The following is a 16,898-nucleotide window of genomic DNA, read 5'->3' on the forward strand; positions in this document are numbered from 1 at the left end:
GTTATAGATGATATATAAACATGTATACTATATCTATGTATATATAATAGATATAAAATTAGGTAAGATGGCTATAAATACACTAACTAGTCTCTGAATTGTAGGTAGCTTATAGTCTGAAAGTTAATGAGGCAATTGCTTGTTAACAACTTGGGTATATTTTCTCATACAAACAACATTAACATGATGTTATGGGCCCAGGCTACCTCAGGAAAAATCCATTTGACCCATAATTTACCATAGGGATTAATAACCATACATGGACAAGAATTTCCCGTAGAAAATACCCATTTGCCCTTGTTGGTGCCTGCATGTTCTTTTCACTGATTATTGGAGAGTTGGAAAGAGTGGTACAGAGGGCTGAGCTCTGACAGTCCAGAGAGCAGATGACAATTTGTTTACTTTTAGAGGAAAAACTACTCAAAAGATCAGGAACAGGTATAAAGAATGAGGGCAGAGATGATATACGCTATTTTCTGGTACATAACAGAATAACGATTAGCCAAAATAACATTAAATAGAAGAACTAAGCAAGCTGCGATTTGTGGGAAATGAGAGGAGGTTGAAGCATTAGGGCAGGACCAGGAATGTTGGCACTGTGGCTGCTGGGTAGGTGGAAAAAGAGGCTTAACGGGGATGCTTTCTCCCTAATACTACCCCTTCTCATCCCTATAAAGATTGTCCTGGGTTAGTCATAAATCGATCCAAGAGCAAGGTGAGAAGCACTAAGGGAAACTGGGGGTAAGGAGGGCACATTTCTGTAGATGGTAGTACCAGAGTTGGTACTGAGGGAGAAAAAGGAAAGGCAACAAGTCCAAGTGCGTTCACTGAAAAGGAGAGGGGTACCCAAAGCCATGGCTGTCTGTGAACACTTGTGAGAAGAACTCAAGAGAGACGGACAGCGGCACTTGATCACTCCCTCTCTCCCTGTGAGCCTCACTGGCCTCTCAGGATACCACATTCTCCTAGTTTTCCTCCTGCTCTACTGACCATTCTTTCTCGCTGACCTAACAGCATCTTGCTCCTCCCAACTTCTCCTTGTTAGCGCCAGGTCCCAGATCTCAGTCAAGATCCAAATCAGTCCCGTCCTGGCACATACTGCTGTCTGAACTACAATCACTGCCATAATAACTCCCAACTCCAATCTCTCCTTTGAGTTTCACATTCTTATGCCCATCTTTTACTCCTCCCGGATGATGCCTTAAAGGCACCTCATATGTAATATGTACAAAATAGAACTCGGATCGCCCCCCACCCCCGCCAAATCCCATCCTCGCCCAGGTTTCTTTATCTCCACAAATCACACCCTTATTCACACATTGGTTCAGGTCCATAGCCTGGGAGATATGCTTGATTTGTTTCTCTCACATCTCGCACTCAATCCATCAGCAATCCTTCAAGTTCTATTTTTCATATGGTTCAACTCAGTATCTTCAAAATAGATGCCAAGTCCAATTAGGTGAACCTAATTCCACCTGGGACTATTGTTGCGGCATTCTAATTTTTCTCTTCCACTCTTTTCACCCTTACAGCCTATTCTTGGCATAGCAATCAAAACAGTGCTGTAAATGTGTAAGTCAGATTACATCCCTTCAAGCTCAATACCCTCCAAAGACTTGTTATCTCACAACATCAAAGCCTTTCTGTGTGATCTGGCCTCTGGTCACCTTTGCCTTCCTCTCCTTCCTCTTGCATTTAGCTCCAGACATAATGGGCTTCTTGCTCTTCCTGGATCATGCGAAACTTGTTTCTGTCTCTGAACAGAACGGCTGTTCCCCCTGCCTGATGTGAAACTTCCTCAGAAGTTTTCATAGCTTGCTCCCTCAGGTCACATAAATATCATATATTCCTTCCCCCATTACCCTATCTAAAAAATCATCTATCCTCCATACCCCTATGTGCTTTACTTTATGTCATAGCCTTTATTACCACTTGATGTTATGTTACATATTAATTCATCAGTTTATTGTCTATCATTAGAGTATAAACTTTAAGAAGGTAAGGATTTTGTCCACCTTGTTCTCTATAGCTCCACCCTGAGCCTAAAATAGTCCTGACCTAGTAGGTATGTCAGTGCTCATTTTGACATCCCAAATCTTTCATGTCTTACAAGGGAAAATATTAGTTACTCCTATTGATACATAAAAATCATGTCTTACAAAGGAAAAATGTTATGGTACTTGGCCTTTAATCCACCTTTCAGAATATATTTTGCATGATTATTTTTTTAATAATGATTTTCAAAACCAGTTGGATTTTTCAAGAGCAGTTAAGACCTTTAAAAGTAAGTACTTTCTAGAAGTACATACTAGGAGAGGAAAAAAACAAAAAGGCTGACATTCTTTACCCTTATATTTTTAAAACGTGTTCTGAGATTTAAGAAGTAATTATGTAACTCTTCCTACTGAGATTTTGTTAAATAATTTACTATGTGACAGTTTGTGTCACAGTTTTTCACACTATATCTGGAGTTATGAATGAAACTATAAATGGCCTACTACTATGATCTAAAGTAGAAATCCCAAGGGTAAAGGGTTTATTTATATTAATGGGTTAAATACCATAAAGTTATCAGCTATCTAGGAGAAATATTACGAATAAATGCTAAAACTTTTCAAGAGTTATGAAAGTGAGCATTGTATGTTATTTATTTACACTATGTATTCAAGGTTAACGGCATAAATATTACTAATAAAAAAGCTGGTACTTATAAAGTGCTTACTTTGTGCCAGGTACAATTTGAAGTCTTTTATTTGATAAATTCATCTAATCCTTGCAACAACTTTATAAAGCAGCTCCATTTTACAGATGAAAACGCTGAGGCCTTGAAGGTTTGGCTGTCCAAGATCACACAGCTAGAAGGTGGTAGAGCTAAGATTTGAAACTAAGCAATCTAGCTCCAGAGCATAAAAAATTAACCGCCTTGGATTTACACCCCATGCACTTTGCTCTGTGATTCTGCCAGCAAAGTGTATTTTAGTTAGCAAAAGAGGTTTCTATATGTAGGGGATTATCAATAATGGGAAATTCTTTCCTAACACTGTACTTTGAAGGTAGCTAATCACCCTTTGCTTTGAAAATGTTGGTCACAGAAAACAATTTATTTAACACATTGCTCATCTTATAGTGGTCTTCAATTCTTTAAAGGTACACTCATTAAAATCATGTTTAACAGAAAATAAATTTCCTTTAGTAATGTTGAATGTGTATAATTCCTAGAAAGGAAAGACTTTTTTCACAAAAAAATAAGCTATAAATGATTGTAACATAAAAGTTTATTATTAATTTCTTACTCTAAATTCCAAACAAACTACAGACATCTTACCAACACACAGATATTGTTTTAAATTAGTTTTTACATAATTTGCACAGGTCAAAAGCCAAAGAAAAATTTCAAGAGGTATGCCAATAATGAAACCTGATTTTAGGGCCTTAGAGACTAAAATTTTGTTGACTTTTCCTCTGATTTCTAACAACTCTAAAATCATTCTCAATGGAAAGTAGAAACCACAGAGATAAAAAAATATTTCAGGCTTTAAAACTCTTTTCAGAACAGAATAATATGTATGTAGTAAGCCACAAGAGGCACTGATTTCTTGGCCATCTATCTCTTAATATCTTAAATTTCTCTGTCATTGATATGTTGTCTTTTTAAGGCACATAACCTAATAAAAACAAAAAATAAGTTTGCAATAATTTAAAGGTTGCCCAAACTACCAGAAACTAATCAAAGTTACCCATATATAAACAAACTGCCAGATAAGGCTATCATCTACTAAATATATAAGCTAATAAATTAAAAAATCACTATAAACTTCCTATATGTTAGATTGTCCAACACTCTGCATTCTACAGGGATGCTTTGCACTACAGCTGTAGCAGTAAAATTACTGAAACTGTAATTCTCTTAATATTTAAATAATATATTAAAATTTAATTTTCAGCACCTGGAAGAATCTGTTTATGTGCCAGCAAATGAGGTAGCTGGGCCTGGAGCTCCTTATACATATGGGACTCAAAAACAACCTATCACAAATAATTACTAAGCTAGAGCAGCTGTAGTCACCACAGTAGTCATTTAAAAATCAGGTCAAAGTTGCTTGAATTCTTTTCCATTTCCAAGATACTGTGTGCATAAATTCTATGGTGTTTATCTTTTTCTATTTGCTGCATTTCGTAAATTATTTATTTTTGCTGATAATTGTAGATTGCGGTGGAAAGGGTAGCAAGGGCATCTTGTGAATTTTTTTTTTTTTAAGTTGGGCATGTTAAAAGAAATTAAGCTCCTGATTTCTCAGGTTCTTTAAATGGCTTACATGAATGCGCCGATCTGAAAGCATATGTATTTGTTCAATCTGTTTACAGGAAGGATTATATAGTCTGTGAATAAACAAACAAACAAAAAACTAAAGTATATTTACTGTTGTATGTATCTAGCTGTCCACACACATTGTGTGTGTATGAAATGAGTCTAAATATAGATAAACACATACCTCCTTAATAAGATATTCTTCAATATATTCTCTATATTTTTTCAAAATCATGATGCCATCTGGTCAATGTATAAAAGAAAATCATTTAAATTTTACAATTTATTAAATCTGAACAAATTACTGGGGGGAGGGGACTACTGAATTGAAGATTCAAAAACATTTTATATTTTAGACACTTTCATTCACACCTAAGAAAGTAAAACCGTTTTAAAGAAGGTGTTATATAGACACAATTCCTAAATTCACAACCCTATCTGAAATTGGATAGGTATACATCTCTCCTCTTCCATGTCTCAGCATTCTTAATGTACTTACTGAGAAATAAAAACTCAAGAGAGCATTGAACATCTTAGGATTTTTTCCATCACTTTAGTGAGACTCACCTTGCTTTACCCAAAAGCTCTAGATAAAATGAAAATTAATTTGAAAAGTATATTTAGTAAAAGGATGACAATGGCAATAAACTCTATTCAGATAGAAATTTTAATTGCTTTGAGTTATTTTTAGATCTCCAATCACATTCTTGGACATGGGAAAAAGTCTAAATGTCTGTTTTTGGAAAGCATCAAATGACATCCTACACCTGATATTTAGAAAGAAAATAAGATTTTTTTGTTGTTGTTGGAAGGAAAGATGGGGATTAGGGGATAGGAAAAAAATGTACCAAGAATTTATACACTATTACCTTCAATCACTTTGATGCGAGTCATTCATACCACCACCATGCTAACAAGACATCCAATTTACTAAACAATGAATACTGAAAATACATTTAAAAGGTACAAATGACTGTCCAAAGAATGACACTGAAAAATATTAAGTAACAGCTCTACCTCAAGATAAGCCTCACCATTAAAGAGTTTTAATGAAGAGAGCCTTCAAAGGCTAAATCAGGAGGCATTGATTAGATTGCCTCTAACTTTGTGTTTTGACACCTTCGTCTTTCGTGGCATTATATTGTCTCTGTGCATCTTACAAAGGAAGCATTTTACTAGGCCCACACAAGAACAGGAGACAGCAATGCTTATAAAAGAGACTGTCAAGGGTGTGAGCCAAAATGGGTCTCATTTGGATTTCAAGTGAAGAAAACTCCTAATGCATTTCATTACAATGTATGCGAACCTTTGAAAAGAAGGATGGATTGGGATTCTCATCCCTATTAATTTATTGAAATGGATTCAGTTTTTTCTTGTATATCAAGAGAGACCATGTGTTTCAAGCAAGGTAACAATATTATAGTCCCAATAACCAAATATGCTATGATTCAGTATGCCCTTCTGTGAGATAAAGAGGATGCAATTTTCCTGATAATTGGGATTTGAGTTTAAAAATAAATCCTACAATAGAATGGCAACAAATAAATATTCTTTGTTACTATCAGTTTTAAAGATATGATCAAGCTGCTATACAACACAGGGATTGATTCAGTCTTTGTTACCAGTGCAGGCTTTTTACCATTTGAAATCCTATTTTTCCCTTACTACTGTCATTCACATACTGACTTTTTATTTCATTGAGGAATTGTGTGCATGATGTAATTAGGATAACACCAATGAAAGTCATATTTTATTAAAAGATAGTGAAAAGAGAACGAGACAAAGTCACAGCTTTTTAAGCACTGTATTGTGGTCTATATATACCTTCCTTCATAAGAATGTTCTAGTCATCAAGGCACCTATTAGGTAATTCATGATTTTTAAAAAAGGTGCTTATATTTGGCTGATTCTCCAACTTCATTAAAATGATGGCCACCATTCAAAAAATTTCAATCCTTAACCACGGAGAAATGCCATGAGCTAATGCTCTTAGACATCCTAAATAATTTCATAAATCTACAGGATTACAAATATAAGACATATGCTCTCATTGCTCTTTAACACCATTAACATTTAGAGATGATTGATTATGTTATACCAATAACATTCAGTGAATTCAAAGCTGATCTATTTTTTATGTAAATCACACAACCTGCTAGTCAAATTAAAGGTTAAATATACATAAAGTCTTAGAATAAAATACAGATAATCTTTCACATATAACATGGACCCACGATGCACACACTCAAATGTAATAGGAGCCACAAATTCACAGGTTGCTTACTAACTAAATCCAGAAAAACTGTATGAGCATGTCCTCCTTATGTTGCTATACATTTTATTCCAAATGGGAATAATATATCCACAGCTAAGTAGAATTGCAAAATATAGCTAGAAAACACAATTGGGAATAAATGTACATTTACAAACTTGGAAAGAGCCCTCTATAAACAAATGCATATTCCTCATTTAAATTTTCCCAAGGATCTATCTATAAAATAGGTGCACTAAGAAAACATATAAACCAAATATTCAGCATGTGTACATACATGTTGATGTATGTGTATATACAGATATTCTTCAAGCAACAGAAAACTATATACAAAAATTCTAACAGTGAATCTCAATTAAGCTTATTTAGTATATGATTATTTTTTTAAGAAAGTTTATACATCTTCCTGTATTACAGACAATAGAGTAATTTTTTGATGAATTGTAATTAAATTAGAATGATGCATGTTTCTTATTTTTATATTGACAGTTCTTGTATTCTCAGGCAGAGCCTATTCCACACAAATATACAGCAGGTTACTTGTTGAATAATGTATTTCAAGTATGTAAAATTACCAGGGAGTTGCCTAAGATATATACATGAATACATATTTTGGCCTTACTTTTCATCATTGCATGTCTTCAATTGAGTATATTTTATAATCTACTAGCAAAGCAGTTAATATCAGGTTTTTTTTTTCAGGACATAACAAAGATAATAATACCATCTTTATGATATAAACTTTATGACATTCTGAATAAAACTGACAAGTATAAAAGTTGATCCATAAAATAAGTGATATACTTATGTTAATTCACCTTTTAAAAGATATTATGTGTTGCTTCGTTTTTTTGACAAGGCTTCCATTCATACTAGAGACATGTTGAAAAACACTATATTTTCTCTCAGTAAGGAAAATCACTTTACCCACTATCATGCTTGTTCTGTCTCAATAAAAAATCAATCATCAAATGCTTGCTTCCAAGTTTTACTTGTTAAACTGCCAATTTATGCATACAGTTTGGCTCAGCAGAATTTCACTCAGTACCATTTCTTTCATTATTATAATTTTGTACATCTCATAAAATGCTTTAAACTTGGGGGTAGGGGAAGTTACGAAAGTTTATATGTGTTTCTATGCAGCATTTAATGTTATAGTTAAAATACAGTGGTAAGATGTAGTTCCAAATGATCATTTTTAAAGAAAAAGAAAAACTATATCTTTCTGTGGTTTTCCAAAGTAATAAAGGCCTGATTGATCCCACTGACTAAGGCAATTGAATCGGTTGTCTAAATGGTGGCAACGTCAATGTCAGATATGTGGTTATCTTTTCATCTGGGCCCATTCTTGAATGTAAAAATCAGATGTTTGAAGGACGTCTCACTGACCTGTTATGGCCTCTACGACTCTCAAACACAATACTAGTATTCCTTATATAAGTGCCACATTTTGGATAAAAACCGTTTCATCAATGATGCCTTTGCGACATCTGGCGGTCCTTAGGATATATAAAAATTACTTTTTGTTTTTCCAAATCTATCGGTACTTGAAATTCCAGACCAAAAGCCTTTGATACCCCCTAGCGGGGGCACAAAAGCACTCTGGTCTGTAAGCTAGGACGTGGACTACCATGAATCCATATGGTGCAAAAGGTCACAAATCTTGAGATGTGGTGACATCATGACAATAAGACACTTTCTAGACAGAAGCTGACCCATTTTGAATATAAAAAGGACCCTGATCACTTGTTCCCACACAGTTAAGACTATAGAGAAAAAAGAAATATGCTAAGTGCTCTATGCAGACACTGAACACTGGTGTTTAAGGGTACCTATAGTTCTCAGACTTAAGGAATACTACCCAGAGATTCCCGGCAAGATTGCTTTAAATGATCTAAGAATACTGGTTTTTTATGCTATAAGTTGATGCTCAGCAAATGTTAATAAGCTGGGGATAAGTGGCTGAATCACAGGGTGCATGTTTCTATGCAACCTTCCCTTCCTTTTTAAATTATTAATCCAGCCATACTGAAGCTTGCTCTACATGCTTCTGCCTTTATTTATATTTCCAGCAAAGCACGGAACTTGAATATTACTTTATGCAGAAGAAAAAAACTGCCCTTTGGATTTTTATTCTTGTTCTATAGGCAATTCAGTATGAGGAAGGGGGAATATAAACTCATTTCCATCTCTTCATTACACTCTCTACAGGTATATTTGTTGTCCACATTGAGAAATCATGACTTTGTTAATTCTCTGCTCAGCAGGAGAAAATTACATGTACTATACAGTTGATTTTTCATTTATTCTAAGTCTTGGTCAAGTAGCACACTTGACAGCAATAAGATCAAATTCAAGTGCACTGTGTTTATTCTCCATTTTCAACCCTCTTTGCAAATATGTGTCTGAAAATCTATATTATTTTGGCTATAAACTAATACTTTCAAGGGGTTTTCCAGAGAAAAGAACTCAGGTTTTCCAGATTTTGCTTTATAGCTAATATTTAATATGTATCTCATTTTTGATTTTTTTCAAGTGATTAGTTTATAAGCAGTCAGTGTAATAGATAGTGGATTCACTTCTCCTGACACAATACTAAGATTTATTATATTTATGCATACATTACTGAGTTGCACTCAAAGATGTTTTTATTTCATAACTGAATCAATTTATTTTCATTTATAAAGAACATATAAAAACTATCCCAGTAGAAATGGGTTTGAATTTACATTCAATTTTTTAAAATTTCATATATATTAAAAAATTAGCAGATGTCTTCCATTAGTTACATACTGCTCTTAGGGGGGCAATAAGTTCCCTCGACAGTACTTATAGATTGAAATTTGAAATGGATATAGATATTTATCTTTTAAAATTATTCCATGTTCTCCACTTTAACAATACAGGATCATATAGAACAATAAAGTAAATAGAGATTTATATTGCATTCTCTTGTCATTGTTTAAAGGGATCTTATTTAATTGAGAAAGTAGTGCAGTACAAAAACCACCAGTGTGCATTATTTTTAAAAAGAAAGCGTAAGAGGAAGAAAAGTAAAATGATCTATTATCACTATATTATTTACCAATATTTTAGACTACAAGAGATGGTTTGATAAATAATAAAGTAAAAACTATAATGAGATACATTGAGTAAATTAATGGCATTTAATCAAATACCACTCTTTGCCCCAAACATGTTTTGTATAATAAACATTACAATGGAAGCTACAAAAGCTGACAACAGACATACCTTTACAATAATATGGCTTAAATCTTTTAAAATGCTAAAGCAATAATTTTGATGAAGAATAATACCAAATATACAATCCTCCCACCTATAATTACATACAAAACTAGTAAAATATGTTTCCAATATTACACATTTAGATATAAAGAAGTAAAGTCATAATTCTTTGAAGGACATCTTACTTAATTCTTAAGTAAATTTTATTGTTTTCTTGAGTCTGTCTTTTAGAAATAGACTTGTAGGATGTTATGGAGAAATTTTAGTATGCAACTTCCAATGGCCACACCAAGAATTATCAAAATAAATCCTGCCCTCAACTCTCAATACAAAGAAACTGAAATTTTGCCACATTATCTAAGTATTTATTAAAGTTATTTTCTTTTGTGAAGGCCATGTTGGAAGCAGCTAAAAGGTGAAAAGACATAGAAGGATTAAGAAAAGTGAGAAAATTAAATGGAAATAAGCAAACAACTAAAAGTAAAGGATGTTAAATATGGAAGCCATTGAATGAGATCCAACACAAGCATAATTGGTATCTCTTAAAAAAAAAAAAGAATTAAATAAATGGAATGGGGAAAATATCCAAAGATATAATTTAAGAAAATGTACCAGAAATAAAGTAAGATTTTAATACATAGATTGAAAGGACACATTTCCTTGGGAAAACTGACACAGAATGATAAACACCAAGATATATACTGGCGAGAGAACTGATCTTCAAAGATGAAGAAACAATTATCTTTCAGGTAAAAATATCAAGTTACTAAAGGAGGAAAACATTGGCTGGCTCCAAAGCTATCTACAGAAACAGTGGAGCTATGGCTACAAAGTCTTCTGAGAAACAAAGAATTATCCCATTAGTATATACCCAGTCAGGCTGTCATTCAAGAATAAAGGCAACAGACAAAAAAAATTTAAACATGCAATATTCAAGAAAGATAACTATTAAGATCCTATCTTTAACAAACTACTGAAGACTGAACTTCAGCTGAGAGATAAATGTAGAAAATATGGCAAAAGGATGACAAACAGAATTGAATCCATTTAAATATACAACTAATACTAAAATAACTATGAGAATTATAGTTAAGGAATAGAATGTAAACGTTAAAACCAATACAACTTATATATGGTATGAGTAAAACTTTCTCAACAAGAACTGAGGAAAAATGATGAACTTATGGTGAGCATGTTAATTTCCTTATCTTCCAAATGAGAGGTCAAAAAATACCTTTAATGAGGTATAGGCATATAAAAAGTTGTAACTTTTTAAGTAAATAATAAAAGAACAAAGACAAATAACATATTCAATTACAATTAGGTGGTGAAGCATAGGGAGGTTAGAGAGGAAAGGCGGCAAAATGTTGAAGATACTAATTTTATCATTGTTTATTGTGGGGAGTTAATAGATAAGATGTGCTTAAGTATGGTATACAAAGTTACAGGTAGTCATTAGAAGAACTAACAGCAGAAAACAACTACTTGTTGGGGTAAGCTGAGTGGCTGGAGGGCATGGGAGGGGGCCTTACCTTTCACTATTCATCTATTTGTGATTTTGGATTTTTGCACTACACCGATGGCTTTACTTATGCGAAAGAAACACTTTCTAAAAGTTGAAAGTATCCAACATATCTTCAATATGACTCTTAATAACAAAATACAAATCTGATCATGTTGGTCCCCCCACCCATTGCTCCCCCACTGAAACATTCTTCATTTAAGGTGCCAAAACCTTAAAAACACTTCACAACATGGGGTGGTTCCTCTCTACGACCTCAAAGAGAACTGATTCCCACCATGTATGCTTTATTCCTTCCACTCTGGGCTATTTTCAGTTCCTTAAAAGTTCTGTGTTTCCTCTTGCCACCAGGCCTTACCTCTCCTATACAGACAGTCCAATAAGCCCTAATTGTACTTCAGTATGGATAAGTGGGGTGCATTGCAGAGTTAAATAACTTAGAGTAAATTAATGTTTCCCAAAGGAAGTGATACTAAAACTGAGACCAGGAGAATGAATGAAATTAGCTAATTGAAGGAGCCAGTAGAAATTTGTGTAGAATAAGAGGGTACCACGCAAAATGGGGAAAAGCCTAGCAGTAAGAGAAAGCAATGACTTTTGAGGAACTGAATGAAATGTGACTGAATCAAAGTCAGTAAATACTAAGGGAATAATGCATTAAAACTACATTGAGTTTCATCCTGGTAGTACAAATAATGATTTTGAATATGATTTTAAATAATGATTTTCTATGCTATGAATCACACAGCATAAAATATAGTAAGTTCTACTATTATATATCTAAGGTCTTGGAGAGTTTCTGATATATAATAGGCACAGAATATTCGTTGAATTAATGAAATTTGAATTTCATTAATTTGAATAGCACTGAAGAAATGGTCACACTGTGATCAGATTATTTCAAAAGTTGGAGTTAACCAAGTGAAGCCCAATAAATTCCACCTTTATATTAGAAACTGATGAAGTGCTTTGTTGACAGGGTCAACATTACTTTAAACTGTAGTATATTTTAAAATGTAGAGCTCCAGGTCTGGAGAAAATGGAGTAAATCCACTAGAGCTGACCTATCACACTGATACAACTAAGGATACTAAGCAAAATAAAAAAACAAACAAAACAAAACAAAACAAAACACTACTCAAGGACTATGAAAAGTAAATAATAGCAGGCATATTAGGGAGAGAAGTTTAAACTTGAATAAAGACCAACAACAAAATTTGTGGGACACAGCTAAAGCAGTGCTTAGAGGGAAATTTATAGCATTAAAGTGCTTGTAGTTGAAAAGAAAATAAAAATGATCTCTACCCAATAATCTATCACCATGGAAATTAGAATTAAAAAGTACAATAAAAGGAAAGAAATAATAAAATTAAGAGGAGAAATCATTAAAACTGATCACAGAAAAAATAAAGTAGCTAAAATCAAAAGTTGTTCTTTAAAAAGATCAATAAAATTAATAAACTTCTATTGACTCCCCCTGCCCGAGAGAGAGGGAGAGAGAGGGAGAGAGAGAGAGAGAGAGAGAGAGAGAGAGAGAGAGAGAGAGAGGACACAATTTACTACTACCCGAAATGAAAAGGAAAATATCACTACAGACCCTATAAGCATTAAAGGGATAATAAAGGAATACTACAAACAACTGTAGGTACATCAGTTTGACCATTTAGATGAAATGGACCAAGTCCTTAAAACACAACCACAACAACTTATTCATGAAGAAACAGGTAACAGATGATCTCTTCCAGAAATCTGAAGAAAAGGAAGTACTTCTCAACTCAGTCTATGAGGCCTGCTTTACCTGAGTACTAAAACTAACACATTAGACACCATAACAAAACATCAGACCGGTATCTCTCATGAACATAGACAAAAAGTCCTCAACAAAATATTAACAAATCAAATGAAGTGATATGTAAAAAGGATAATACATTACTAACAAGTGGAGATTATCCCCAGAATACAAATGTGGTTTCATATTTTAAAATCAATTAATATAACTCACTATTTTAACAAGCTAAAAAGGAAAAAAAACACATGATCATATCAACAGATTCTGTGAAAGAATTTGACAAAACTCAGCAACCTTTTATTAAAAAAAATCACAACAAAGCAGAAATAAAGGGAAATTTTAAAAACTGATAAAGGGCATCTACAAAAATACTACAGTTAACAACATACTTAATGAATGAGAGACTCAATGCTTCCTCTCTAATAGAGTTATAATAAGATGTCTACTCTCACTACTCCTATTTAATGTATTACTGGAAGTCCTAGCCAATGCAATAAGGCAAGTAAAGGAAATAAAAGGCATAAATATTGTAAAGGAAGATTTGAAATGGTCTCTATTTGTAGATGACATGATTGTCTACATAAAATACGGCACGCAGTTTAACAAGAGAAGTCCAAATGGTTAGGCTAAACACTGCTACCCTCTAGCAAACAAATTTCCTATTGCTGTTTCTCAGAACAAAAAAATAAAAAGCAAAATAAAGACTTCACAATCTACTTTTTTCAAGTCCAGCTTTCCTAATCATGATATTAGAAACTCACTTTGCATTTGGTGAGATCATCAAGCTCAGAGGAGCAATCCTGTTTAAATGTACTTCTGTTTAAAATTATAGAATTGTAACATAAGGAAAACATGTTATGATGTTGTAACAAACAACTTCAAAATTTGGGGGATTTATAGTTACTAAGCTGAATAAAACCAGGACTTCTTCTGTTCCATTTATTCATCAATTCTTACATCAGTTCTATGTGCATAACTACTGTAGATGTTTGATGTGTGTTAATATCTGGTTGTTAAATTTCCCCCCATTATTCCTCTGTATGAATTTAGAATCAATTGTCAAGCTCCTCACTTCACCATATCTGAAAATTCTGTAGGGGTTGGGGTAGAAATTGCATTAAAAGTATAAATTAAGTTTGGGAAAATAACATCTTTATGAAACTCTATTTTCCTATTTAGAAGCATGTTACATTTCTCCATGTATTCATCCTCTTTTAAATATTTCAGTATGATTTTACATTTTTCTTAATATAGATTCTACATTTTCTCAGCGCTTATTCCAAGGTAGAATATGTTATGGCTTTTATTGCTATTTTTCATATTTTAAGTTTATTTGCACTATACAGGAAGACTACTGATTTTGTACACTTATTTAAAAACTGGCTTTATAATTGATCTCTCATTAACTCTACAATTTCTCAGATTAATTTCACATTAAAAAATAATAAAATCATCATATTTCTCCTCTCCAGATTATACTTCTTATATGTGTTCCATTCCTATCACAACAGTTAGAATCGAAAGAATAATGTTAAATAATAGTCGATGATATCAAGCATCCGTCCTATTCCCATTTTAATAAGATTGGCTCTCATACTACTGATAACAATGATTGTGTTGAGATTATGTTAAAGGAATATCCCCCTCAGTTTTAGTTAACCAAGAATTTTTATCAGGAATTTTGTTGGATATTGAATGCTTACTATCACTTACTAAAATTATCATATGGCTTTTTAAATTTAACTTTGTTATGTTGTCATACTATTTTAAATAATTATTATCTTCCTGGAAAAAAATCCAACTTAGTTGTACTGCATTATACCCTTGTGTCCCAATGAATTTGATTTGCTCATATTTTACTTATCAATTGTATATTCTCATGTATAGTTATCATTGATAGTTGCCCATGGTTTTCTATAGGGCTATTTTAATTAGGGCTTAGTTTCAAAGTTACAAAGGGTTAATAAAATAACTGGATAGGTTTCTTTATTAGTTCTTGGAGGTTTTAGTCTAATTATATGATGAAAGGTAACATAATATTTTCAGTTACTTAGATGATGTTCTTTTCAGGTTCATACATATTTTTGGTAAATTCTGGTGATTTGATTTTTTTTTAAAGAAAAGTTTCAAAATATCAAAATATTAACATTTATTAGAAAATAAATGTAATAACCATATTTTAAATCTCTACATCTGCTGTCATCCTATTTCTAGTAATTCTCTGTTTCTCAATTAGATTTAGTACTCATGCTTACTTTTTATTAGTTTGTTGACATATTCACATCAAAAATTTTTCCAAAAACTTCTCATCAAATAGAGAGCAGAAAGAAGTGCAATGACATATTCAAAGTGTTGAGAGAAGGAAACTATCAACCAAGAAACCCACATACAGCAAAACTATCCTTCAAAAATAAATGCAAAATAAAGCCATTTCCAGATAAACAAAGATATATAAGTTGTTGGTAGCATACCTGCCTTACATGAAATCCTGAAGGAAGTCCTTCAGGTTGAAAGAAAATGATATTAACTAAGAGTCCACAGGAGAAATGAAGAACACCAGAAAAGGTAAATACATGGGATGATAAATTTTAAAAGACTGAATAAATATTATCCCTTTTTTCTTTACTCTTTACTATTTTCTCCACTTCTTTAAAAGACACAGGTTGCACAAAGCAGTATTCAAAACTGTACTGTTGGGGTTTAAACATATATAGATTTAATATGTATGGCAATAATAGCGCAAAAGAGGAGGGAAGAAATGGAGTAATACAGGAGCAAAGTTCCTGTGAAGTAAATTGTGAAAAGATTCATATTTTAATACCAAGAGCAACTACTAAGAAAATAAGTCAAAAAATAGTAAAAATTCAGTTGAGGGATAAAATGTTCCAGAACAGGGCAAGTCTTGTTCTGCTACCAAACTGGACTACCATGCTAAATGAGATTCAATACGTGCTTTCATAAGGTTTATGTTTGGACACAAAAAAATCTTTCAGTTCTGAAAATTCTCTATTCTTTTCCTACTTTGGAGTCTCTGTATGTGTCTAATCTCTGGCACTGAAAAAAAATATCCAGGTTTTCCCCGATATTTAAATAAAATGTTTAGCTGAATTAATATATGACATTCTCAGCCTATATGTCAATATATATTGAGTTATTTATACAAAATCATTTATACAAAATGATTAAAGACAAATTTTGGTCCACATATGAATATTAATATAAACATTAATTATTAGTTAATATGAACATTCATATGTACTTCATGTTTTCACAGTTCAGGGTACCTGAGTATACTTTTCTTGTGTCATTTTAAGTTCATGGCAATGGAAGACAATAAAATAGTCTGAATGATTAAGTTACTAAAACTAATATGGTACTGTTGCAATAAACTATATTAATTACTCTGACATTATGTGAAAAAGTTCACGATAGATAGAGGTCAGTGACCCGTAGCTACTCTAGAAGGCACATGGAGCTATACAGGCCTAACTTGGAGTATCACATACAAATATCAGTTAAGCTCCTTAATGGAGTCAAGCTCTAGTGGGAAAAAGTAAAATGTAGCAAAATTTTATAGTTTGCAAAATTCAAATTCTACAATTATTCACCAGCGTACTGTATAGCCTAAGACTGGAAGAGGCTTGAGATGTACTAATTAAGTATAGAAGAACACAGTCTGCCAAGATGTCCATATTTACTTTTTATTCTTTTCAAGCATAAACCCACTGTTGGACTCCATAATTTTAGTCTGATGTTCCTT

At 32.8% G+C, this 16,898-nt stretch overlaps 1 protein-coding gene across 3 annotated transcripts in view; it reads right to left on the reverse strand.

Annotated features, from left to right (window-relative positions):
- The window catches only part of KIAA0825, a 407,300-nt gene that overhangs the window by 152,504 nt on the left and 237,898 nt on the right, over window positions 1–16,898 (reverse strand). The window contains exon 22 of one of the 3 annotated variants that reach the window (XM_081233567.1): window positions 4,494–4,552. The exons of the other annotated variants lie outside the window; for them this stretch is intronic. Coding sequence (XP_081089693.1) covers window positions 4,525–4,552 — 28 coding nt within the window. The 3' untranslated portion in view covers window positions 4,494–4,524. Of the gene's footprint in view, window positions 1–4,493; window positions 4,553–16,898 lie in introns of those variants that run through there. 3 annotated transcript variants of the gene reach the window in all.

Source organism: Mesoplodon bidens (assembly GCF_964165515.1).
Source record: "Mesoplodon bidens genome assembly, chromosome: 4".
NCBI classification, from domain to species: domain Eukaryota; kingdom Metazoa; phylum Chordata; class Mammalia; order Artiodactyla; family Ziphiidae; genus Mesoplodon; species Mesoplodon bidens.